Source organism: Sycon ciliatum, chromosome 1 (genome assembly GCF_964019385.1).
Source record: "Sycon ciliatum chromosome 1, ocSycCili1.1, whole genome shotgun sequence".
NCBI classification, from domain to species: Eukaryota; Metazoa; Porifera; class Calcarea; order Leucosolenida; family Sycettidae; genus Sycon; species Sycon ciliatum.
In genome coordinates this window covers 16818009-16845740 of record NC_088643.1, presented here as the reverse complement: position 1 = coordinate 16845740, position 27732 = coordinate 16818009, and the positions used below count along the sequence as shown (strand labels likewise).

General features: G+C 48.4%; 2 protein-coding genes across 2 annotated transcripts in view; both read right to left on the bottom strand.

Annotated features, from left to right (window-relative positions):
• LOC135818514 (mucin-3B-like) overlaps nt 1–27732 on the bottom strand; it is a 38576-nt gene that overhangs the window by 2650 nt on the left and 8194 nt on the right. The window contains exons 3-5 of the mRNA XM_065331941.1: nt 19667–19912; nt 16435–16560; nt 2435–2680 (exon numbers count right to left, since the gene is read on the bottom strand). Of these exons, the coding sequence (XP_065188013.1) occupies nt 2435–2680; nt 16435–16560; nt 19667–19912 (618 nt within the window). The remainder of the gene's footprint in view (nt 1–2434; nt 2681–16434; nt 16561–19666; nt 19913–27732) is intronic.
• Nucleotides 9821–12620, bottom strand: LOC135815271 (piggyBac transposable element-derived protein 4-like). Its single transcript, XM_065328549.1, has 2 exons — nt 12046–12620; nt 9821–11890 (listed from the first exon to the last, which is right to left on the bottom strand). The coding sequence occupies exons 1-2, from the start codon at nt 12365–12367 to the stop codon at nt 10074–10076; spliced, it is 2139 nt and encodes a 712-aa protein (XP_065184621.1). The 5' UTR covers nt 12368–12620; the 3' UTR covers nt 9821–10073.

Genomic DNA, 27732 nt, shown 5'->3' with positions numbered 1-27732 from the left:
CCTAAAGCTCTGGCTCATGATCAGCTGACTCAATGCAAGTCAAAAACTACATGCAGAAATCCAGTCACTTATGCATCAAATGTTGCACCGAAAAGTGTTGGTGGTGCAAAGAGAAACTTGTTGTTTGGAGTGACTGTCTATGCTATCGCATCCAGCAATTTTCAGCTCTACAAATCTTGATGTGTTCCGCATGGAACAGTCCAGCCACATTTACGCTAACGACGAGTCCACAACCGTGACAAGTGACAAAACAATGGACAGTTCTAAAGCTTTCAGATACTGTAATGTTGAATCGAAAAGTCATGCCACTGTTTCAAAAAGCCTGCACTTTTCGTCAATCGAGCACCGTCTGAAATACGCCAAGTGCTAGTTTGCACCAAAAATCCCTATGTGGCAGGTCGCTGGAGTCCAAGCGAGTCAGCATTGAACACCAGTCAGAGCCCTCGCATTACTCTTCTACATTTTGACGACTCTGCTCTCCAGAGATCTGATAATTATATCAGCCCCATGTGCAATAGCTGCTGCTTCATCAGTCGCAAACGCAGCAGTGCTCACTCTTGACAAGCCCGCCCGGCCATTTATTCTGCAGAATACCGAAATTCTCAGCCCAAGACAGAACTCATGAAGGTCGGCCATGGCTGCATCCTCACTCTCACATGGAGTTACGTCGTCGGGGTCACTTGCACCACCTACTATCGGTCGCCAAATCATTTGAAATAGCATTGCCACTATTTGCTTTCACGCACTCCTTTTGACTTACCTCCACACTGTGACGTTGCAGAGGAGGTGTGTCGACCGTCGGGGCCGCATGATGTCATGGTGCCGCATCCAAAATCAATTTTTCAAATGGAAATATCTCAAGAATGCTTTGTCGGAGACATGTGGGACTAACACCCCAAACTCTATGGAAACTGAAATTTAAATATTTACTGGACTTCCATTTTTTAACCCTTTACCGGTCTACCATAAACGTACCGATACTATAGTATCAGTATGTTTGGCCCACATTTCGGGTTTTTTGTTGCTAGGAGACACGGTATGTGTGCGCGTGCGTGGGTGCAAGTAGTATGTGTCGGGCGGGTTCTGGAGTAGGGACATGCCCCAGCCCGAAAAAAATGGGGTACTATTGATACTCCTCTCACATATCTTATTTCCTTTGTTATTGCCGTTTTATGCTGTATAAATGCTAAGTTTTGCCTGTATTTGACTACTGTTCCTCCATTTGGGCTGGCATCAGCACATCGCTCACGAATCGTCTCGAAGTCGCACATCGTCGCTTAATTCGCGCAGTCTTTGCTATTCCCCGTTTGACGCCCTCTCATACTGTCTATGCTATTGCATCCAGCTGCCCTCTCTCTACCAGGCTCAGACTTTCACCATGTAAACTAATTCATAAAATTCGTCTCGGTCTTGCCCCACCTCATGTTTTATCCCAGTTTAACTGGTTTCATCAGTCCTCAGCTACCCGAAACTATCTCTCTCTGCTTCCCTATCTCTCGCACAGCCACTCTTCTGAAGTCCCCTCTATTTTGGTATATACACATTGGTCATTGCTGTCACAGGACTTCAAGACTTGCCAAAGACTTTCCACTTTTGCTACTTTACTTCTCTAACTGGTATTCACTTGTTCTGGGCCACTGTGTAATTCGTATCTCTTGAGTTTTCTTCTTTCTTTTGAATTATCTTCTTTTTTTCTTCTTTCTTATACATGTATGTCTACTACTTTTCTTTTGTTGATTTGGCCGTGGTTGCCTATCACCCCTCTCTCATTCAATATTGGCATTGCTTGCCACGAGATGATGATGCAATAAATAAAATAAATAAATAAAAAATTTCACGGTTCGCGTCAGACTCGGTTTCTCTATATAGAGGCCGATGATGAATGACGAAGACGAGGACGATGATGAATGCAATAAATATAGATACTACCCCATTTTTGGGGTAGTCAGCCTTGAACCCAACAGGGTTAAACCACGTGATGTTGCACTGATGGTTTAATCTGGCCGCCCCTCTCTACAATGAGGCGCTCCACGCCAGTGGATATGAGGAGGAGGTTGAATATAAAAGCGAACAGAAAGAAGGGCGAGGCAAGAAGAGGAGAAACCGCATCCACAAGCGGAATATGTGATTTCAGGGTGCATGCATCTGCATGAGGGTGAAAACACTCATACATCAAATTCCATTGATTAAGAATGCTGACATGATGAATGGCTGGTGCCATGACACCTCAGTACATACCAATTGGGAAATCATTCAAGTCTATTTCTCAATCACCATAAAGCTGATGAAACGGGACGAAGGAACCTGTACGGGTGGCTGGTATGACCTGTAGACGGTCTTACTATCCGTACAGTATGACATGCAGCAGCTATTGCTATAGCCAACCTAACTCATCACGAGGCACCCCTTCGATTGTCAACTAGGCAAAACTCACCTGAATAAGTACAAAGTGCTGGAATAGTTGATTCGGTTTCGGTTGTTCCTAGTTCCAGTGGTTCTAATTGCTGTCCAAGTGGCCATGGATTTGTTGCAGTCGGGCTGAATGGATACACTGCATATCCTGCTGACGCAGCTGCTGCTTTTGTTTCTTCCTTTGTTGGCATGGTCACAGATGGGTCTGTTCTCTCAGCTCTGACCATGACGGGTTCAATGCGCTCAATATCAACACTGGAGAGCATTTCTGGTCATGTGACAAAATGAATACAAAGAACGAAGAAAGAAAACCGCAACAATCATGACAACGTCATTGTAACAGTCCAACTAACTTCAGTAGTCATTCTTGGAATAAGCAATGATCCTTGCCATAATGCATTCTTATATACATGAACAAGCAATGATGGACATAGCACCTAACAGCAGCAGCGTGATAATAGCAGGTGATAAGTGTATCCTATTCCTAGTGTTAGTAGTAACAGTGAATCTGTTACACCATTCCCCCCTCCCAACTGTCAGAACAGTACCAATTCGAAGGAACAGTTATGGTAACTAATGATCATGCATGGATATGTGGAATGCATGGTAGCCGAAAACAACACTGATGAACTCAAGATCCAGTGCATGTCCTCTGCAAATAACGCTTGGCTGGCAGGGAAGCACTATCCTAATCATGCAGAATGCTACATTTCTATTGCAACACGTAGAAACTAGCAATACAACTGTGGCTGCCAATTAAATAGCAATTTTATGAAAAACGGTTCAGGTAGGTTTTCAGCGGAATAATAGCGTTTCCTGCTTCATCCATCAAGTATTCCTCCGGCTCCCAGGTGGCATCTCGGTAGCCCTTCCATTTCACTAGGTACTGCGTGCGCCGTCCTCTCTTCTTGTGCGACAACACCTTTTCGACAATGTACCGCGTATGGCCATCCGCATCGGTTAGGGGTGGAGGTGCCGGCTGAGTACGGCCCGGTATCTCATTGCCATGGTACAGCTTGAGGGCAGCAATATTGAACACTGGATGGGCCCGAATGATTCTTGGAAGAGCTAATCTGTACGCATTCGGGGCCACTTTCTTCTGCACCTTGAACGGCCCATACCACTTGAGCCTTAATTTGTGTGAAGGCCTGTCTCGTTCCTCGGGCGTCAGCAGGAAGTCCCTGAAGACCAACACCTCATCCCCCTCCTTCAGGGCGTCCTTCACCCGTCCTCGATCCGCATACAATGATTGCCGGGCCTGCGCCGCCACGATGGCATCCTGTGCCTCACGTAGTGCCTCTACGCGGCCATCCAGCCATGACAGCGGACCATTCGTGTCCATGCCAGCTCCAGCTTTCTGCTTCGTCAATAAGCTCGAGGGAGTAACTGGATGGCATCCATGGTTGAGGAAAAATGGCGTGTTACCTGTTGACGCTTGATCGGCATTGTTGATCGCAAACTCACATAGCGATAGGAGTTCATCCCAATTGTTTTGCCTATGGTTGACGAAAGCTCTTAGCGTATCCTCAATGACACGGTTCACACGCTCAGTCATGCCATCTGTCTGCGGGTGGTTGGCCGTGCTCATTTTTAGCTCCACGCCAAGAATACTGAAAACCTCCTTGAAGAACGCCGACGTGAATCGCGGATCTCGATCACAAACTATCGTTTTGCTCAAGCCATGGGCAGCAAACACATGATCCACGTACAATCGGGCTGCCTCCTTAGAGTCAACATGAACAGTCGTCGGGATCAGGTGCACATACTTCGTCAGACGGTCCACAAAGGTAAGAATGGCGCTATGTCCTCGGCAGGTCAGCGGCAGTGCCATGATGAAATTCATGCTGATGTCTGTCCAGGGCTGTTCGGGGACTGGAAGGGACTGCAACAGTCCTGCCTTGGTCTGGCTACCCTTTACGCGTTGGCACCGGTCGCAAGATTTAACGAAGTCCTTCACAGTACTTCTCATGCCTGGCCAATAGAAGTATCTGCTCAGCTTCAGGTAGGTCCTGTCTCTCCCCGGATGGCCGGCCGTCAGGCAATCATGATTCTGTTCGAGCAGTTGCAGCCGCACCGGACCGCGAGGAATGCAGAGGCGAGCATCGCCCGATGTTACTAGGTACAGCCGCCGGTCCACACTGTTCCAGACGTATCGCTCATGCATGGCGTCTTCGCTGCAAGCCATCAAGCGCTTGATTACTGGCGAAAGCTCTGGGTCACTATCATACCCTGCTGAGATCTGATTCGCAATTCCTTGATTCACATCCAGAGAGAACTCGATTCCATTCAGTTCCAAGTCTGGTCGACGTGACAACGGGTCTGCTATGTTACACTTCCCTGGCTTGTGATGTACCGTGTAGTCATAGTCGGCCAGGAATTCAATCCATCGAGCCTCTCTCTTTGTTAAGTTTGGTTTGGTCCTGAGGTAGACAACTCCCATGTTGTCGGTGTAGAGTTGAAAGTGGCGAAATAGGTAGACTCGCCAGCACTGCAGGGCGTACACTACAGCCAAAGTTTCTCGCTCGGCGGCCGTGTAATTCCGTTCGGCAGAAGACAGCTTTCGGCTCACGTAAGCCACAGGATGCCAGGACTGGTCCTCTGCTTGCTGCGTTAAGACTCCTGCCACAGCAAAGTCACTTGCGTCAGTCTCAACGCGGAAATCCTGACTGACGTTTGCTAGTCGCAACACTGGTGCATCCAGCAGAGCAGACTTCAATCGCTCAAATGCCTCCTGTCGAGTCTGATTCCACTCGAAGCGCACATGTTTCCCTGTCAGTTCCTCCAGGGGTTTGGAGATGGCCGAGAAATGGTTAATGAACCTTCGAAAGTAATTAGCGAATCCCAGAAACTGTCTTACGTGCGTGACCGTCGTCGGGACAGGCCAGTTATGCACGGCCTTGATCTTCTCTGGATCTGGAGAAATGCATTGGCCGTCTATCCGGTGCCCAAGAAACAGAACGTCTGTCCGGCCGAATTCACATTTAGACGGTTTGCAATATAGCTCATTCCTCCTGCGGGCGTTTAAGATGGTTCTGACATGATCGAGGTGCTCCCCCCATGATTTGCTGAATATGAGGATATCGTCTAGAAACACCACAACGAATTTACGCAGGTATGGCTGGAGGACACTGTTCATCAAGGTTTGGAATGTTGCCGGGGCGTTTGTTAGGCCGAAACCCATCACTGTGAACTGAAAGTGACCGAATGGGGTATTTGTTGCTGTCTTCGGAATATTTGTTTCTTCTATTCGAATCTCATTGTAACCGGACCTCAGATCTAGCTTGGTGAAATACGCACTGCCTTGGACGGTATCAAAGAGGTCGTCAATATTCGGTAGGCATGCCTTGTTCTTAATGGTTATGCGGTTTAGCTCACGCCAGTCGCATACCATTCGAAGTGTTCCATCCGCCTTCTTTACGAAGAACACAGGGGCTCCGTATGGGGATTTGCTGGGCTGCATGAATCCTCTACGGAGCAGCTCGGTGAGCTGAGCTTGAAGCTCATCCATCTCTGGTTTTGGTAAACGATATGCTGCACGAGATGGCGGTTTAGCTCCTTCTTCCGTTTTTATCTCGTGATCTGCGCCTCTTCTGGGTGGCAGCTTGTTTGGAAGCTCATCGGGAAAGACGTCCCCGAACTCCTTCAGCAGGTCCTTGAAATCCTTCTGATCCTCCCTACCCGGACTATCCACCGTCTGTGGCTCGTCTGGATCTGCTGTCACATACGCTAGGATTCCTTCTGCGCCACCTCTCATTGCATGCCTAGCCTGCTTCCCTGAGATGAGGAACGTCTCGATCGGTGGGTTGGATTTGTCCGTGCCATCACTTTCACTCGGTTGACAGATGATAGATCCACCCTCCAGCTTGATTTCATTGGTACGAAAATTGATCTGTGGGTTCGTCCGGGTCAGCCATGGTTTGCCGAGGATCACGTCATACCGCGTCATAGGGAATACTAGGAACTGTTGGTGCTCGCTAAAGTCGCCGACTACGGTCTTCAAGCTGTCCGTTTTCGTAATAGGCTGTGAGCGGACCGATCCATCAGCAAGTGTGACGTTCAGGACGTCGCTACCGGTTGTTGTGGAGATGTTGTGCTTCTTGACAAGGTCAGTTGAAATGAAGTCGTGGGTTGACCCAGAATCCAGTAGCATGGTAACGCGACGTCCATTTATCTTGCCCTGGACGCGCATTAGGTCGTGTTCGTTGTCGGCGGAAATGCTCCCTGTGCTGGCGGTTACTTCATTAGGCCGGCCAACAGTATGAGGTGACGAATGCTTGACAGGCGAGGCTTGAATTTCGGTCTCCTCGAGGCGTGGTTCCTCATTTGCTAAGGGGCTGAATTTGTTCTGAACTTTGATTCGTGGCCTATTCCTGGGTGCTCTCGTGTTCGCCAGTAGTCGCACTCCCTTCCTTACTGGCGTCCATCGTTTAAAGAAGGCTTGCTTGTGGCGTTCCTCCCTCCTTCTGGACAGAATCTGGCAATATGGCCGGGTTTCCTGCAGGTGAAACACAGCCTTGAACGACCCTCTGGCTCCCTGGTTTCTCTCCCACCGGATGGTGTTGGTTGGCTTGACCAGGGTCCAGGCTGGCGCCTCTGATGCCCTGGTGCGCGCACTGCCTTGGCGTAGCTTGCTTGGGCTAGCCGCATCGATTGGTCTGCTGAGACCGCAGCTCGTATGGCTTGGGCCAAATGTTGCGGATGCTCCCTAAGTACCTCACCGCTTAGGCCCTGAGCCAGCCCACGCGTGAACAAGATAGCTCTGGAGTGGTCATCAAGCTCGGGAACTTGTAAGCTAAGCCGCGAAAATTTGTTGATGTATTCGTCAAGAGTCTCATCTTGGTGAAGAGCGAATAAGTCGATGCGCGCCTGTTCCCTGTCATAAACCGGGCCGTACACTTCTCCCAGCTTGCTCTTCAGGTCTGGCCAGTCGGAAAACAGCGTGTTTGCCTCCTGAGAGGCGATAAACCAAAGACGAGCGTTGCCCTCCAGAAAACTCGCCGCGTAGCTCAAGCGCTCCTCCGCGTTGTCCAGCTGCAGGGACTTCATGGCGAGTTCGATGGCGAAGGCCCACTCCTTGAACTCTCTTGTATCTCCACGAAACACAGGCGGAGACTTAACATGGCGCATGCGTGGCCTCTCTCCGCTGGGAGCTTGAGCACGTCTTGGCGTTTGATCTGATCCATCGCACTGACCGAGTGAGATAAGGTGATTCAGACGCTTCTGAATCTCGAATATACCGTAGGCGACTAATGCGGCCACTGCGCATAGCCCGAACATGACGAAAAGAAAAACCATCCTCTTACTACCAGTGTAACAGTCCAACTAACTTCAGTAGTCATTCTTGGAATAAGCAATGATCCTTGCCATAATGCATTCTTATATACATGAACAAGCAATGATGGACATAACACCTAACAGCAGCAGCGTGATAATAGCAGGTGATAAGTGTATCCTATTCCTAGTGTTAGTAGTAACAGTGAATCTGTTACAGTCATAATACAACGCTCCGGGGCGCCCAGCTGTGGAACACCTTACCCAGCAATATATGTGCCATCTCCACGCTCCGCCAGTTCCACGCCAGCATGATCCCGCACACCCTTAGTACCTAGTGTACCAAACGTCCTGTTTGATGATCAGCTGGCTTAGCTTCTCTCCACCTCTATCCTTATTACATCCCTCCCCAATTTCATTTATTACTGCTTTCTATCTGCATTCGCCACCTTTTCATTGAGCAGATCTGCCCGTTTGGTTAGCGAATTAAAATATACACAACAACCCAAGAGTGGGGTAGTCAAGCTGGTATCAGATGAGAGGCTACAAAGTTTACTCTTCGAATACAATGTACGTGTGAGGATGGATTAACCCATGACCTCTTCCGTGACACACAGTACGAGGTGAAGTTATCGGACGCTCTGATTTACACTAATGGTTCCATAATTATAAGTAAGCAGAGTTACTCTGACCTAAAAATGTTACATGCACACTACCTTCCTCTTCTACATTGCAATGGTGACGACAGGGTTCAAATCATCATAGTCGGCCTCATGACGCGTGCGTTTGGTCTCCGACTCGTCACGAAAGCTGCGATCACGCAATTTGAAGGTGCCATCTGCGGCCACATTGATGGTGTTCATCTCGACGTTGACCTTCGTGATGCTCATGGCCACGGCCTTCAGTTTCATCGGGGGCGACTCCACGAGTTTTATATCCGACAAACGAATGCAAAATTAATGCTGACGTTGATCATGTTGATGATTCTCATAAATTCAGGCACGTCAATTTCTTCTGTTTCTTGAAATACGTTCTGGATGTGTGTTGTAATTCTCTCATCAACATACTGGGTGGCCCGGACGTAATTCTCCTTGGGTTCCAGCATGAGATGCAATAGCACGGAATCATAGGCTTCGCTGCGATCACCGAAGTCGGTTACATCAACATCTTGTGGTAGGAGAATTGGACATTGACCAGCACTAAACTTGCCGTTACTTATTCGAATCAGAAACTCTCCAATGGCGCTTGGTGTCATATCTTGACAACTAGCCAATCCATCGTCAAGAATTTCCTCCAACCCGTGGCTCGGTGTGAAGCACTGTATTTGCCTGATCCCAATCTGCCGCTCTGATGACACACGGAATAAATGGAATACATTCCTGTATTGTGGCTGCTGGGGTTGGTGTGAGGGCAGGTCCTCCTCATCAACCGGTGGGATAAACGGCGTGTCAGTTGTCGACCAACGGATTGGTGTGCTACATCTGGAGCTACTCATACTGGTTGATAAAGGGACTACAGTTGAATGAGTGACTAATCCTCTATGTATTCAGACATAATGTCAATACATTGATGAGGTCTCCGACGGCGAAAACTCACATCATGTGTCTCAGGTACTTTTGTACTACATACAACTGGGGATAGCGTGGGCGCAATCCGAAAATCTGCTATGATTATGCTGATCAGTTGCATACGCGCAGTAAGTTTCTGCCAGGGAGTGCTTTTATTATTACTCCGCTGCTCGTTAGAACCGGGCTGCAAACGAACAACTGGGACACTGCACCACGTGCTGTAAGTTTTTGCTGTCGGCGACACGACGATAAATGTTCTGGGTGAGATGAAAGAAGCAGCAGTGTATTGCCACGCTGAAACTTACCCGTCCTGCCGAGGATCAAGCCGCATTTTCCCACTTTTGTCCACTCTCGGCGAAATGGGCTGTCTGTGAACAAGTCAGTCTGTGAACTGGGTTTTCGTTGGATTGGGTGTCGGTGAATAGTGCATTCTGTGAGACTGGCACTCTGTGAAGTGTCATTCTGTGAGTTGGGAATCTGTGAAACGTCACACGGTGAAATTGGATTCTGTGAACTGTCTCATAACCCAGGAGTTGTGGGGTGATGTTAACCTTTTGAGTCCGGGCCCATTGAAAACCTCTGCCACGCAGTACAAAAATGACAAAATTTTAAATTCACTCTATGTGAGCAAACTTGATTTCAAACGATTCTTTCATGTATCCTGAGCACAGAACTGTTTTTGTTTTGGAAATACAACAAAAATTACAAAAGTTATGACCGTTTTCAGAAAGGTAGTTTTACGCTAATTTGGCGTTATATTTACAATATATACAGTATGTACATGATAACAGTGAACTGCTGTGCTCCTTTGCTCCAGCACCATCAAATTTGGCCATAGTCATACTCGGTGTGGTAGATTCCAAAGCAAGGCACTGAACACAGGCCTGGCTGCCCCGGACATGACATGCAGCACTCGCGGCTCTCCCTGCGCCTGCCTCTCGCCCAGCAAACGACGCACCGCTTCAGCGGCTTTTCCTTCTTGGGTGTTGGTGGGACAAATGCTGGATGGTGACGTCCAGTCAACCTGCTTGGGCTTTGGTGGTGAGTCTGTGTGCGAGTCGGTGCTGCTGCAACAACATCAGGATGGCGTCCTGGGGCAGCTGGGCATACTTGGGCTGGCTCCGCAATCTCTGCCGCTGCTGGTAGCGGTTCAACTACTGCTGCTGCTGTCGCTGCTGCCGGATGAGGTTCCGTTGGCTCAGCTGGAGCTGGTCCGGATGCTGTTGCTGTTGGTACTGCTGCTGGTGCTTCTGCTGCTGCAGGTGCTGCTGCTGCTGCTGCCGCTGTTGGCGCTGCTGCTGCAGGTGCTGCTGCTGCCGCTGTTGGCGCTGCCGCTGTTGGTGCTGCTGCATCTAGATGTCGTCCCTTGACACCTTCGGCCAACAGCTCACTCATCGCAATTCGAATAAAATCATAGTGTTTTCGCTTGCCGCCAGCTTTCTGGTACAAGATGAACGCGTTCAGTAGCCCTTCCTCCAGGATATGTGTGCCGAGCTTTTTGTACCACTTGGTGGATTTGCGTGCAGCAGTGTAGTTTGAGAGCATGGCGTCGTTCCGGTCCACACCACCCATGTACCGGTTGTAGTCATGGACTACCTGTAGCTTCTTGACAGCCTTTCCTTCTCGATCACGCTTGCCAGTTGGCACAGCATTGGCACGGTGCAAAGTGGAGAGGAACATGACTTCCTTTGTGTCCTGAAGCTTTACGACAAGCGCTCCTTGCGAGCTACGGTAAGTGTATTCTGATTTCTTCAGCTGCTTATAGCCAGTCAGTCGCTTCGGCAAACCAACCCGGTTTTTGCGGATGGTGCCGCATACACCGGTCTGGTGCTGACTGAGGTACTTGGCGAGTGGCAGGCTGGAATACCAATTGTCCACATACAGGTGGTGTCCCTGATTCTCAAGTGGAATCATCAGCTTCGCGACGACAGCGCCCGATGCTCCCAGCTGCTTCACCATGTCCGGGCTGAGATTGACATTATCTTTGCCGACGTACACAATGAAGTTATACATATATCCAGAATCCTCGCACAGGGCAAAAATCTTGATACCAAATCGAGCACGCTTAGATGGAATAAATTGGCGAAAGCTCAGTCGGCCCTTCCACGCCACCAATTCCTCGTCGATGCAGATGGTTTTGCGTGGCGTGTACACTGCCTGAAAACGATCGATAAACAGATCTAACAGGCGGCGAATTTTCCGTAGCTTGTCAGCTTCGTCCGGTGCAGCGTTGTCCGAGAAATGCAGAAACATGAGGATACTCATGAATCTGTCCCGCTTCATGGCAGCCGAGAACGATGGCGTGGAAATCAGTGCATCCTTACTCCAGTACTGGTCCAGTGCTGGCTTCCAGAGAATGCCTGTCGTCAGATAGAGCGCCAGGAAGATCTTCATTTCGGACATGGTCACCGGCTTCCAGCTCCGAGCAAGGGCGCGCGGTGCCAGGGTTTCCAGATTAGCGTCTATGTACCGTCGGGCAAAGCGATTGGTCTCGTCAACAAGTAGACTCCACATAGCATCGGTGAAGTACAAGCGCACATACTCGTATGGAGTCGCATCGTCAGGCATTTCCACTTGCATGCCAGGTGTACCAGTGAACTGAGGTAGCAGAGGTGTGTTATCTTCTTTTTTCCAAATACCTACATGTGTGGCACATATGTAAAGAGATACCTAAATATACCATAGTATAGTCTGTAGCCAGTACACGCATTGCACATCAAGTCGTGATAATTTCAAATTTTCAAATTTTCACATTGCAAATATTTATTCTCCAAGTCGTCAAATTTATTCTTACCTTCAGAACCATCGTCATGGGCGCTCAGATTCTCGGTGGCAAGGACATGGCTCTTGCATGAAAGGTCCTCGTCGCTCTCAATCTCCCCGCTCGCGGCACTGGCAGCGCCGTCACCTACGTCGTGTTGATCGCGCTCGTCGCCGTGCGTCACACCAATATCGTCAGGCGAACCAGGTATCGATACGAGATCCGGGAGCGACTCCTCGTCACTCCCGTCGCCAGAATCGAAGCTATCATCCCCTGACCACGGCTCGACATCGCTGTCAGGGTCCATGAAAACCTCCTGGAGGGCCTCTTCCGCGGCAAACCTACGACGAGCCATCTCTACAGATCGGCCAAATTTCAATTTTTTGAAATGTATGCACGCGCATGTAACTCCAGTTCAAACTTACGGAGCGACTCGCAGTTTTTTTTATACTGTACTCGTACATACTAGGAGTCCACTGTGCAGCGGTACAGCTTAGATCGACGCCACGGAAGAACAGCATAATCGATGTAGTACCGTACAGACTCGTGACGTTCTAGAACGTCACGCGTGTCACAGTGGCAGTGGTCATGACGTGTCAGAACGTCACGCGTGCTCAAAGGGTTAATAGCACGAATCGATTCATGAATCGATACGTGAATCGATTTGCGCGCATGATCGAAGAGCTTCTATCAATGAATTAAATAAATATGACAGTCAATTTGTTCTTCAGTCTTTTTTCCGTTTGTGTCTTTCCCTCAAACTAGTCAAGATAAATTTAAATATAAACATATCTGTGTTTAATGTTTGCGCGGAAGGGATTGAGCACTCGACACTCACGTATTTTCAGAGTCATGCACACACATGATGAAGTCTGATGTGATCGATGTATTGGGTAGCTGAATGTTTGTTGAACAGAGCAGCGGCAAACATCTGACAGTTGCTTGTTGACAAGTTGTAAGTGTCCTTAACGAGATGCGAGTCATAGAGGAAATCTACCATCATTGCTGACAAATCCAATCTAATCTGCAGAATGATTCTACAGATTTAGATTGCATTTGTCAGCAATAATCTCCTCTATTGGAGTTTTTTTTATCGGTATTTCGACAGGAAGATCTCATGCTTGAACAAGTCTTGCCTCTACATATGCTAACACCATCGGTGTTCCTTTCCGATGACCACCACCAGTAACTCGTTTGAAAGATAATGAAAGCGTGGAAAGCCATCAAATCCGTCGGTTGATGGTACCATAATAGGAGTTTCACAAATACCAGCCCAGTTGATGGTCTCTTCTCCTACACACCAATTTTTTTTAGAGATTACTTCACAGCAAGGTCAAAGATCATGCCACGATGACCTTTGAGAACACGTTCTGTCTCAAACAAGGTCAAAGGTCACGTCACGAGGAGGTGACGACCTCGGAGAACACGATATGTTTCGAAAGTGGAAAGACGCTCCCGTCATGGTGTGTCTTTTGAGTTCGGGTTTGGAATCTTTCGACTCCGATATCAGATTGACATGTGAATCTCTTTCTTCCATTGAAAGGTCGATGTGATGGAGAATTTTCTTGCTTTCCGCTCATATAATTCTTTCTCTCATAGTACTTGGTTTTTTATATATTTTCAGTGGTGGAAATACGTGCAGCACACAGACCATTGGTGCACACATCATGGAGTGTACATTGACGTCACAGTGAATTGTAGGATGCACAATGTACCACACAAACACACACACACACTGAACTGTACTGTGCTTGCTCACTGCCAATATTGATCACGTGGGTCTCCCCGGTAGAGGGGAGAGAGGAACTCTAAAGGAATCTTGGAAAGAGGACTCAACTGGCTGTTGAACCGCCCAACGGCCGATACCCCTGAAATCCCCAACTATGGGTGGACTTGCAAATGATCCCACTTACGGGCTCACCGCACCTCAGTACAGGCAACCACCATCAAGGGGCACTGTGTGGCCCTTCGACAGTTACAGTCTTGGAAGGGTGTTGTCGCTGATTTGTAGTTGCTGTGAGAATGTGTTTGTTGTTGGCATTGATAATGCTTCGGACGTTTTGCATTCAGCTATAACTGACCTTTACTGTGTTCCTGTTGATTACTTTGTTCAGTGGTGAGCCTTTCGGGAAGTGTTTATCAATGAGACATAGGAATTTTCCCTTCACATTTGTGTGTACGTTTTTGCTGAACGAAGGGTTCAACCACGTGATGTTGCGCTGATGGTTTAATCTGGCCGCCCCTCTCTAAAATGAGGCGCTCCACGCCAGTGGATATGAGGAGGAGGTTGAAAATAGAGGCGAACGGAAAGAAGGGCGGGCAAGAAGAGGAGAAACCGCATCCACAAACGGAATATGTGATTTCAGGGTGCATGCATCTGCATGAGCGTGAAAACACTCATACATCAAATTTCATTGATTAAGAATGCTGACATGATGAATGGCTGGTGCCATGACACCTCAGTGCATACCAATTGGGAAATCATTCAAGTCTATTTCTCATTCACCATAAAGCTGATGAAACGGGACGAAGGAACCTGTACGGGTGGCTGGGGTGACCTGTAGACGGTCTTACTATCCGTACAGCAGGGCACGCACTAAGGATTAAAATGTGCTCTGACACATTGTCCTACCAGTTGCAAAAATGGCCGGACATGCAAATTTTCACATCAAATTACACAATGTTCAGTGTAGAATTAATACCATCGAATTGGTATCCCGACGTGAAAAGAGTCCGACCTTGGCTGCTGCTGCGTCGTCAAGTTTGCACAAGGCTCGAGCTATTGGCGCATAATCTATTGGGTTTCCACTTGACTGCTCCTTGTCAAACAATGCCATGGCATGGCGATGCATTTCAGAAGCAGCATGATCTTTGAAGGCTGGTGTTTTCAGGTTCCTTGAGCCAACGACGAAGGAGCCAGAAACATTCTTGCTGCTGCGAATTTTATCAACAAAACGAGAGCAAATCTCACACTTCAAATGTTCTACAACGCTATGATCTGAGGGACTGCGCTCACACTCATAGCTCAGCCAAACAGAAGTTGAAAGCTCCCTATCACGGTATATAGTGGTCGTCTTCACTCCTCTAGGCTTCTTTCCAAGAGGAGCACCCGCATCAGCGGTGCTTGGCTTTCTCTTGCCAGACGACATCACTAATGACTACTTCCTCCGCGTCATCGAAATTGTCGCAGTTTGACTTTTGATATAAAATGGGGTATTTACTCACCAGCACTCGTACCAGAGGCAAGGAATCGGACATAGGCGATAATCATCAGTATAGGGTGACGGCAAAGTTCAAAGTTCTATTTTCTGTTATTGGAAGCTAGAATTTTTGAACTAGACGCAATTTCTTCCCTGATGTCGCTGCGATGGTAATTTCGACTCGCTGAGATCAGTCAGCTGTTGCAGCCTGCACATTTCTCGTGCTTATGGCCATTCACTCAAGCCTCATCACTGTTTTACCTTAGCTGGGGCTAGAATGACTTCGTGGAACAAGTGGCAGCGCTTGGAGAAACATCGAGGGGTCAGCAAACTAAATGCCTCCAACAGCGATAAAATTTGTCGCTCTGGCTGAGACACTCAGTACATTATTGTACCTGCAAGAGCCGTGTAGACTCTACAAGTAGTGCTAGTGATGCACGCGCAGGTGCCGTACCATGGTATACCAGTGATGGTGAAAAAGACGTTGCGCTGGACGTGATAGTACACTTACCTGCATGAGCTGTTACCACACAGCTAAAATAAATGGGCATGCCACGGCTAAAAAAAGTTCATTTCAAGATCGAGGTGATTCCGCCGACGGTAATCAACCGACCTCGCAACGATCGTGTATTCTTCTTAGGCTTCGTTGGTGGTGAAGTAGAAATCATCCAGAGCTAGCAGACGACAAGCATAGCAGCTCTTGTCCTGTGGAGAAAGTCAAAGCGCTTGAGATGAGGCGCGACCAACTACGTTACTTTCAACCTTCCTTGAAATATTTCGGAACGATATTTTTGCGTCCATTGACATCAGCGACGACGAGGACTTCATCTCTGCATGAAAACTCTCAGTCCAACTGTCCTGGGACGCTACTCTAGTCTTCAGACTATCATACTGTGTAATAAGGTTTGAATGGCTTAGCCTATGGAGTTGTCAGTAACAAGTGACAAGTCACTAGTCAAACTGCGACAATTTCGATGACGCGGAGGAAGTATGAGAAAAAGGATTGACGTGCCTTTTCTTTTTGTTCTTTGCAAAAAAGTGCGCGGACACTTTGTCCGGATGTGTACAAAACATCCAAAAACTGACCGTAAACGGTCGGAAATTGTCCGATGTCCGACCTTTATTTCGCGCCCTGGTACAGTATGACATTAAGCAGCTATTGCTATAGCCAACATAACTCATCCCGAGGCACCCCTTCGAATGTCAACTAGGCAAAACTCACCTAAATAAGTACGAAGTGCTGGCATAGTTGATTTGGCTTCGGGTGTTCCTGGTTCCAGCTTTGTGGCTCTGACTGCTGTGAACTTGACGGGTTCCGTTTGCTCAATATCAATACTGGAGAGCATTTCTGGTCATGTGACAAAATGAATACGAAGAACGAAGAAAGAAAACCGCAACAATCATGACAACGTCATAATACAATGCTTCAGAGAGCTCCCTGGCATCGCCAGGACTCGAAGCAGGGAACCCTACCTTTGCACTAGTGTTTCATGATTTCCTTGATACCAATGGCTGCCCCGATACCAATGTCTTACTTAACCCATACAATTATCTTCATGGTGAGAAAGGAAAGACATAACGGTGTACTTCAACTTTCTAGGTAGCCACCATCACCTGCTACCTGGAGACTTGGATCGCTTGAAAAATATATATCCTGAATTGAACGAGTCTTCTTCAGCGTTCTGTCAAGTGCTATTGGGACTGTGTCTGCTTCAAACTAATGTTCTTTGTAGATTTTTGCACGTTGTCATTGATGAGTGCGAGGGCACAGCGGCCGCTGAAAAAGCGTGCTGGTGCAGAGCGCTGTTCATTTTTTCTTTTCTTGCCCGACAGAAAGTTGCCAGTCTCGGCCAAAAATTTCGATTCTTTTGTAATAATTGTCAGAAACAGAATGGATACCCGGGTCGACGTGGCGGTGCTGCAAGCGCCGTGCAGTTGGCCTCTGGCAGAGGCAGAGGAAGTGGTAGGAGGAGAGGTACCCGTGACTTGTCTGTGTTCGAGTTCCCCAGCTCCGACATAGTTAGTAACACCTCGTCGTAATACGAGACTGCAGTCGAAGAGCAAGTCCCCGCGAAGTTGAAACGCAGGCTCCGGTGTCACCTATAAATAGAATGCAGCATTCCCAGCTCATGGCGGAGAGGGAGCTGCTGGGGATGAAAATCCGGATCCTGAAAAGGAGTGTCGGCGAGCTGACAGCCCGTGGCAGGTCCCTGAAAAGGAAAAGACCAAGGGATTCAGCAGAGTCAGGGTCGTCATCATCATCATCGTCACGATCTCCCTTCTCGGATTCGTCACGATCCCGGTCGAGGTCGCCAAAGCGGAAAGCAAGGTCCCGGCGACGTCGTGAGCTGGAAAGCTGGAAAACGACAAGCTACGCCAAACAATTTGAGCTGAATGCCGAGCTCCTGGATCTGCTGCACGATGTGTGGTCGGCAAAATCCAAGACCAGGAGAAGGATGGTAGCGAAAAATAGGTGAGAGGCTGCTGAAGGAGAGGCAAGAGTGGCTTGTGATTGCAGAGAAGCATGGCCATCAGGTGGCAACGTCCTTCCAGGAAGGCGATCAGCTTATGGCATTAGTTGGGGGAGCCAAAAAGCAGAAACGTTTGCAGGCTGCGATCCAGCCTGAAGGGTCAAAGAAGAAGGTAGCCGGGGTGGTGCAGGGCCCAAACATGCCAAACCAAACCAATTACCATGCAGGGGGCTGTGATGCCGCTTAGCCACCCACCTTTACCTATGCATGCGCCAATGAGCGATTTCTGTTCAGGGGTGTGCCTCCAGTGTGGGCAGCCGTGTCATTATGTCAAGTTCTGTCCCCAGCGGGCTAACACCGCAGGCCAACCAGGTCAGCAAGCCGTGCCACATTGACATGACTGTGGGCTGGGAGGTCTCATGTTGTTAGAATTGCTAGGCAAAAGTATTTGCAGAATTTACTGCGGATTGTTATTTTTCTCTAATTTCATCCACTTTTGGTTTGCTCCTTCTTTTCTTTTTATCTCCTTATACTGTAAATCAACAAATTTTGGCTGATCAGAAACTTTGGCCGATCTCGAAACGAAACTTTTCACCGTCATTAAACTTTGGCCGATTGGAGTTTTGAAAAAGAAAAGAAGGAGCAAACCAAAAGTGGACGAAATTAGAGAAAATAACTATTTTGGAGTCGACGGGATGTCTGTCCTGACGTTTCCTGGGACCGGCGCTGACTCTGCCGATCACGGGCGTTCTGGAGTCGACGGGATCTCTCTTCCGACGTTTCCTGTGACCGGCGCTGAATCGCCCGTTCTCGCTTATTTTGGAGACGACGGGATCTCTTTTCCAAAGTATGTTATTGCTGACGCATCCTATCACCTATTCGGCAACTAACGTCCATTCTAATTTCATTTCCTCCTTGTCTCCCTATTTCTTTCCAAATCTCCCTATACATCAGGGAGTCGTATACATAATACGACGAATATTGTGGCCAGCTGTTTGCGGCCAGCTAGCTGTGTTTGATGGAACCGTACGGGACAGATACGAGAGCCAGCAAATATTGTGGCCAGCTGGTATGTACAGTCCTGCAGAGCCTTTGTAGTCACAGATACGGGACAGATACGGGACAGATACGGGACAGATACGGGGCAGATACGGGACAGATACGGGACAGATACGGGACAGATACGGGACAGATACGGGACAGATACGGGACAGATACGGGACAGATACGGGACATACGGGACAGATACGGGACAGATACGGGACAGATACGGGACAGATACGGGACAGATACGGGACAGATACGGGACAGATACGGGACAGATACGGGACAGATACGGGATAGCTCCAGGCGTGACACAAACACACAAACAAACAAACACACAAATACCGCATTAAAGCTGTGTGGACCCTGGCTAGCGCCAGACGTTACTGAAGTAAAGTCTTCTGCATAGCTACGGGAATAAATATATACTACCCCATTTTTGGGGTAGTCAAGCTTGAACCCAACAGAGTTGAACCATGTGATGTTGCGCTGATGGTTTAATCTGTCCGCCCCTCTCTACAATGAGGCGCTCCACGCCAGTGGATATGAGGAGGAGGTTGAATATAAAAGCGAACGGAAAGAAGGGCGGGGCAAGAAGAGGAGAAACCGCATCCACAAACAGAATAATGTGATTTCAGGGTGCATGCATATGCATGAGCGTGAAAACACTCATACATCAAAATTCCATTGATTAAGAATGCTGACATGATGAATGGCTCGTGCCATGACACCTCAGTGCATACCAATTGGGAAATCATTCAAGTCTACTTCTCATTCACCATAAAGCTGATGAAACGGGATGAAGGAACCTGTACGAGTGGCTGGGGTGACCTGTAGACGGTCTTACTATCCGTACAGTATGACATGCAGCAGCTATTGCTATAGCCAACCTAGCTCATCACGAGGTACCCCTTAGAATGTCAACTAGACAAAACTCACCTGAATAAGTACGAAGTGCTGGCATAGTTGATTCGGTTTCGGTTGTTCCTAGTTCCAGTTGTTCTAACTGCTGTCCAAGTGGCCATGGATTTGTTGCAGTAAGGCTGGATGGAGACACTGCATATCCTGCTGACGCAGCTGCTGCTTTTGTTTCTTCCTTTGTTGGCATGGTCACAGGTGGGTCTGCTCTGACTGCTGTGAACTTGACGGGTTCCGTTTGATCATTATCAACACTGGAGAGCATTTCTGGTCATGTGACAAAATGAATACAAAGAACGAAAAAAGAAAACCGCAACAATCATGACAACGTCATAATACAATGCTTCAGAGAGCTCACTGGCATCGCCAGGACTCGAAGCAGGAAACCCTACCCTTGCACTAGTGTTTCATGATTTCCTTGATACCAATGGCTGCCCCGATACCAATGTCTTACTTAACCCATGCAATTATCATCATGGTGAGAAAGGTATGACATAACGGCGTACTTCAAGTTTCTATGTAACCACCATGACCTGCTACCTGGAGACTTGGATCGCTTGAAAAATAAATATCCTGAATTGAACGAGTCTTCTTCAGCCCCGGCGGAGGCACAACCCTGAGGAAAAACCGGTTAGAATAACCCCATAAGATAAATGAACAAAACGTAGCCTGCAGAACCTATCCCGAAGTGAGAATAAACATGAGGGCGTGTGGGAAACTACAACGAAAAGAGAAAGACCACAATGAAGAGAAAAGTTTGAGAACACTGACAAAAAACCAGCTAACGCAATCCTGGTGCCGTAACTATGATGAAAATGCTGGCAAAAAATACATTTTTCGTTTCATTCGCTACGCTCAGCCAACGAATAATAACACATTATTTTTCTTCTTGCCAGACAGAAAGTTGCCCACCCACCCACCATGCTGTTCTGTTAATGCCATACGTCAAACCGTCATTCCTACAAATGCTACTGCTGCTGATTCTGCGTATAATGATTGTGCTTCATATGCACTGGCAGTATGGCCGCTGTTACGAGTAGAATGCTGTTGCAGGTGTGGCTGACCCTGGCTAGCTGTGGCACATGCTTTAGTTGCTTATGGGTCCATAGGGATGCTGCTGCTGGTTGTTCTTTGCTTGCTGTTGCGAAAGCCAGTTGTCTGATGCCGTTGCTGTTCCGAGTTTTCACAAACCGTTTTCTTTGGCAAGAAGACCTTGTGCAGTAAGCCTGCACACTGCATTTCCTTGATACCAATGTCTGCCCCAATACCAATGTCTTCTCTAACCCATACAATTATCTTCATGGTGAGAAAGGAAAGACGTGACAGCATACCTCAAGTTGCTAGGTAGCCACAATCACCTGCTACCTGGAGACTTGGATCGCTTGAAAAATAAATATCCTCAATTGAACGAGTCTTCTTCAGCCTTTTGTCAAGTGCTATTGGGAGTGAGTCTGCTTCAAACTCTGACGAAGATGCCGACCTCAGCTGCAGGAGCAGTGCAGGAAGAGGCCACATTTCAAGCAATTGTGAATGCCTTGTACCATACTGTCACGTTCAACAGGGTCATTGTGGAGACTGCCATTGAGGTACTCGGCAAGAAAGCCGCACCACCTATATGTGTACAAAAGGTTCGCAACGCGTTCGATTGGGGACCCGTTTGTCGCAGCTTCTTCGGACCAAGACCATTTGACTCGGCGTTACAAACACTACGTTCCCTGTAATTTTCAGCTCGACAAATCTTGATGTGTTCCGCATGGAATAGTCGAGCCTTATTTATGCTACGACGATGCGTCCACAACCGTGACAAGTGATAAAACAGCGAACAGTTCCCGGACCTAAAGCTTTCAGATGCCGTAATGTTGTGAGCCTTGAATAGAAAAGTCATGCCAGTGGTTCAAAAAGCCTGCACTGTTCGTCAATCGAGCACAGTCCGAAATACGCCAAGTGCTAGTTTGCACCAAAAATCGCTATGCGGCAGGCCGCTGGAGTCCAAGCGAGTCAGCATTGAACACCATTCAGAGCCCTCGCATTACTCTTCTACATTTTGACGACTCTGCTCTCCAGAGATCTGATAATAATATTATATCAGCCCCATCTGCAATAGCTGAAGCTTCATCAATCGCAAACGCGGCAGTTCTCACTCTTGACAGGCCCGCGCGGCCATTTATTCTGCAGAATACTGAAATTCTCAGCCCCAGGCCGAACTCATGAAGGTCGGCCATGGCTGCATCCTCACTCTCACATGGAGTTACGTAGTCAGGGTCGCTTGCACCACCTACTATCGGTCACCAAATCGTTTGAAATAGCATTGCCACTATTGCTTTCACGCACTTCTTTTGACTTAGCCCCACTCTATGACGTTGCAGAGGGGGTGTATCGACTGTCGGGGCCGCATGATGTCATGATGCCGCACCCGAAACTCAATTTTTCAAACGGAAATATCTCAAGAATGCTTTGTCAGAGACATGTGGGACTAACACCCCAATTTCTATGGACACTGAAATTTAAACACCGTAAAGTTTTGTTTTAAAGGGCGCACTTGAATAGAAGCCGCCCTCGAATAGAAGCCGCAATTTTGGGCCCATCAAATCACACATAAGCCTGTTTATAGTGTTGACATACATAGAAATACCTGTCTTGTATAGAAGCCTGCCTCATATAGAAGCCATTCAAAATTTCACCAAGAAAGTCATAGAAGCCGCGGCTTTTATTCAAGACTTTACAGTATTCACCAAACTTCCCCTTTTAAACCCTTTACCGGTCTACCATGAACGTACCGATACTATAGTATCGGTATGTTTGGCCCCCATTTTGGGTTTTTTGTTGTTAGGAGACAAGGTGTGTGTGTGTGCGTACGGGCGGGCGTGTGTGTGTGGGGGGGGGGGGGGTGTGTGTGGGTGTGGGTGTGTGTGTGTCAGCCAGTTCAGCTGTTGTGTGCACTTATTCCAAAATAAGGTATTGGTATACGCATCATGATCAGCACCTGGCTATTGTGGAATTATCCACCACCAGACGAGCTCAAGGATATAAGTTAGACTATATTACTTCCTCCGTTAAAAGCAAAACTTTGTTGCATTTTTACAGTTCAGACCAAATCATTCTATGGCTACGAACACGCCTTGCAAAGTGGAAACAAGGCAGGATATGAAAGATAGTTATTTTCAGATGTCACACACCTTGTTTCAAAGCAGTCCAGCTTCACTCTTTGTCTGAATCTGATGACGACTCACTCCCTGATGACATCGAGTCTGCATCCTCGCTGACTGTCGCCGCCAGCGCTGCCAGCTTTTGTTCCGCCGTCTTTACAAGTTTCCAAGACACGATTATTTTGATCATGGAGATCGCCAAGGTCTTCGCTCGAACTGTGAGCTTGACGACCTCCACAGTGGCGCTGGTAGTTGTGGCGACTCTCCGGAACGCCATGGAAGGAGCCATACAGACCCAAACAAATGCTCTCCATCTTCGCAGCGGTGTAGTCGTTCCAGCACGTTTCCACACCCTGCAGAAGCTCCTTTCTGGTTTCCTTCGCCACGAGTGGCACGTCTGTCTACAGGCTGTGGAAGAACGCCAAGTCGTCGACGCTGAGATCAGGATTTGCGCCGACAGAACAACAACCTGAATATCGAACGCTTTTGATTTCACCTGCGCTGCAAACACAAGTGCATGGATTTTAACTGTGTGCGGATGTGCACCAACGACTCGTGCTAGTACAGCAGTGCCTGAGCGCTGGCCGGCTCCTGGACACTTCTTCAAGCCACGCGGTCTTTCAAACTGGTTATAATTTTCGCACTTTGGTGTCATGCTTGCGAGCCTAGGGTTGTGTTCTGGTGACATCCTGTCGAGAAACAGTTCTGCTTCGCCGATTTTTTCAAAGGACTCCACGCTTTTCGGAGGTTCAAAAGCCTGTCAGAACAATGGACGACAACTCAACAACACTATATAGGGGAAAGATCACTGACATGTATGTCTAATGCCGACAGAAATATCATGACAAGAACACTAAAAACGCAATGAAGTTTTGCTTAGCGGAGGAAGTAATTTAATTCCAAAATGCACAAGAAGTTTACAGAAGAAAAGAACATGACCTCGACCAGGCCAGAAGCAAGAAGAACAGAACTACAAGATGTTGAAAAACCCTTCTCCTCAAAAGCTGCTTCATGTACAACGCAAAACACCTGGCTGCACCAGCTCGTGCACCAGCGCTGCACCAGCGATTGCACCAGCGTGTGCACCAGCGCAATCAGTATCCAAAGTACATATAAATCATAACATTACGTACAACATACGCAAGAGGGTTACTCTACTTCACCTCTCCCCCTGGTGGTATGCCAAACAAAATACTAAATAGCGCAACAAAGCAAAACTAACGAAAGCGCTGAGGGGGTGCAAGCGAACCATGCTGACGAAGGCCATATGGGCAAAACTGATACGGAAAAGGATCATCTGCAGGGGCTAGAAGCGGCACATCATTAGGATCACGGGGATCAAACCGAGACCCAGCATCAGGGACAGTACCCGCAGCAGGCACATCAGCAACAGCATCTGCAGCAGGCACATCAGCAACAGCATCTGCAGCAGGCACATCAGCAACAGCATCTGCAGCAGGCACATCAGCAACAGCATCTGCAGCAGGCACATCAGCAACAGCATCTGCAGCAGGCCCATCAGCAAACACCTCAGCACCAACATCAGGCTTCAGCAGTTCAACACTCACCACTTTCTCACCACCAGCAGCCTCATTGCGAATTACCACAGTAGAGGGGACACAATGTGATCTACCACCCACTCACGGTCATATGGCGCCTCACATTTCTGGCGACGATGGCAACGACGTAGAAGAACGGGATCACCAACGGCGAACAGACAGTTATCAGCTTCAGAATCAACAAAGTTCTTGGAGGACAGCTCAGCTTCCACAAAATCACGGATCCGGGCAGCCTGGCGCTCAAGATGAGAATAATGATGGAGTCAGGCCTAGCCCAGGAGTAGCCGAGAAGAGCACACCAGTGTACTCCCAGCAAAGCATCGTACGCATAGGAGAAATCTTGAGGACAGAGTGAGGACGAATGCGGTAGAAGTACAGTAACACGTCCTGTTCAGGTCGCCAATCATCAGCCTCATCCAACACCTTCCGAGTTAAGGTGAGGAGAGTGCGGTTAAATCGCAGATCCCTGCGATTGGGGATGACGCACGGCACCGTTTAGCACTGTCACATCAAACAGCGATGACATCACGGCCCAACCGCGTACACAGGCCGACAAATGCCTCGGCCACTGATGCCGCATCATGCTGACGGAGCGGAACCACCTCCACCCACTTGGTGACAGTATCCATGCAGACTAGAACACAATGGTACTCTCCACTCTGATCGACGCCCAGTTCCAGAGTATCAATTACCACAACACTCCATGGGCCGTCAGCCGCCACAGGGCGACTGGCCTCCGCCGAGACGCCCTTGGTTGGGATGGCAGCAGCACACGGCGGACAGTGGCGCACAAACTGCTGACATTGGGCAGCCATGTTCGGGAAATAGCACTTCGAGCGGAGGAAGCGCCATGTACCCTCCCAAGACGCATGACCACAGTTCACATGAGCAGCACAAATGACATCGGACTCGAGTGAACTAGGAATAACAGGAATGACGACTGCATCATTGGGCGGCAACTTCACACTTCGACACGGCATACCATCATGGACTACAAGCTGTGACTTGACCTTGAAAAATGCAGGATCAGTAACTGGGTCACCATCGATGACTTGCTGGCGAGTCGAAGCAATCCGAGGATCTGCATTCTGAACAGCAGATACTCTGTCCAATAAGAATGGACCTACGGTCACCACCGCAGCGGTGACGGACGGTGCAGTCCGAGCAAGGAGCGTCTTGCCACATCGCATCCAGCTGCTGGGAACACGGGTCAATATGATCCGCCTTGTTCTGCTGACTGCTGATCCACTGGACCCTGACAGCCAGCAGCCATCCTCCACAATCATACCATCGGCCTGAATGACAGCACCATGTGCGATGTCCGAAGCATCACACCACAACGACCACTGTGCGTCTTCAGGAACTGAGCACACACCTTGCGCAGGGTCCTCGGTCTGCAGCCGGAGAATGACTTCTGCACAACAAGCGACGACTTCATGAGACACTGGATCGTCCCATCCAGGCTGAAGGCTAGACAGACGCTTCAGATAACTGCACGCTGGGCGCAGCCAGGAGCCGACGGGATAGTGGCTGGTCAGCTTGCCACACCACTTGTGTGATGGCATCGGGCTGACAGGTCGGCATGACGTCACCACGACCCTTCCACCTCACTTGGCAATCTGCAGACTCTGACAGCTGCAGACCGAGTACCCTAGCCGAGACGACTGGCTCCGCTGGCTTGGTAGGCAACCCGTACTGCGACAACTAATCGGTGACAGCACGCAGACGAGGCTTCGGAACATACACATCGTCGACATAGTTGTCCACATCAGCAGAAGCACGGAGGACCCACTTGAAGATTATATCCATGAAGTTGGGCGCAATCGATAGACCGAAGCCCATCCTCTCCATTGCGAACAGCTGGCCCTTCCAGACGACCATTTGGAACTTGGCGAGAGCTGGCCGGACGCGGATGTTGAGGTAAGCCTTGCTGATGTCCAGCAACACTCGGCTTACGGCGTTGGCAATAAACCTCCACTGACGCAACTTCTCTTGGCAAACAGGCACGTCCAAACCTGGATACGACACAATCAACTTGTTGAGTTGCCGGTAGTCCAAACACGGGCGCACAGGGGTAGACTCATTGGGCGTCTGGGCCACAGCCAACAAGGGCAACACAGCCAGGCTCACCATGGAGTCACTGCTTGTTCATGGGGTACCAGCCATCCATTGCGGATCCATATGTCCACTTCCTCGCAGAACTGTGACTCCTGGTCTGTTGACAGGCTACGCCAGGAATATTCACCAATGCCTGACCCGACTGGATGCGTGGGGGATTTGTCTTTCCATGCCCATGTAAGCTCCCGGTAGCCAACATCCGCTCTCCAACTGTTACAGACACTTTGCACATGACTTCACAATTATTGTATTTGGTCGTTCGAATTTATTTGTATTTTGTTTCTCTCACCTTTCACTGTTCCCTAGTTGATCACGTACCTGCGTGCTCCACTCTGCTGCAGTTAGAGGCAGCTACTCTACATGCAGTCGAGACGATTCGATTGTGTATCTGCATGTCTTCTTGACAATATCTGTCCAGCTCTAAATAATTAGAATTAAATTCCGCTCTAGCTCTCTTCTCTCTTCTTCTCTTCGATTTACTGTATAGCAGGAAATTTTCGGACGGAATTTATTTTCGTACGATTTCGTACACAGCCTCTTTTGTACTAAAATTAATTCCGTATTAAAATTTGCTGTTATGTACACTATACATGTACATGTGTGCCGCATGCAAATACGTGCATTTAGCATGAAGCACTGTACGAAAATAAAATCCGTACGAAAGGTCGAAAATCGGCTTTGTCCGAAAATATTTCCGTCCGAAAATTTCCTGCTATACAGTATTTATTTTCGCTCCTCTCAGTTATTTTTGTTTTGTTTCTATTTTGTACTAGTTTCGGTACACTATCGCTCTATCTGCATGATGCGATGCAGTTTATGGATGTCGTCACTTCTTGGGGCGCCGTGCTTGCGCCTTTGGGGCGCAGTGCACCGGATGCGCAGTGACCTCTACGATGTACGCCAGAGCTAGGCATCTTTTTTGGCTTCATGTTTCCTTTTGCGTTGCCAGCTTTTCTGCTTGAAGCTACTTGTACACGTGTCGCTCTTTGCTTTTCAGAACTCTTTGAGATTCAGTTTTATTCCACTTTGTAAAGAACAAGAACAATGGTTCAAAGAAAATCTTGTCTACCATGGCTAGAGGGCCGCAACATGGTCCTTCGAGCCGGATAGGCAGATCTAAAGAAATATACAGTCTTCAGATTACAGAAACACAGCAATGTTGCTACGAAATCGTAGGGGTAAGGGCGAAACGGATGTGGCCGATGTCGTCGAGCAGGCTGCTGAGATGGAGTTGCCAGCATCCCCTGCCTCACTCGCATCATCA

Excerpts from the sequence above, each read along its gene's own strand:
- LOC135815271 (XM_065328549.1), bottom strand. The coding sequence starts at position 12,367 with ATGGCTCGTCGTAGGTTTGCCGCGGAAGAGGCCCTCCAGGAGGTTTTC. Across the intron at positions 11,891-12,045 it reads CCATGACGATGGTTCTGAAG|GTATTTGGAAAAAAGAAGAT; the intron begins GTAAGAATAAAT and ends CCACACATGTAG.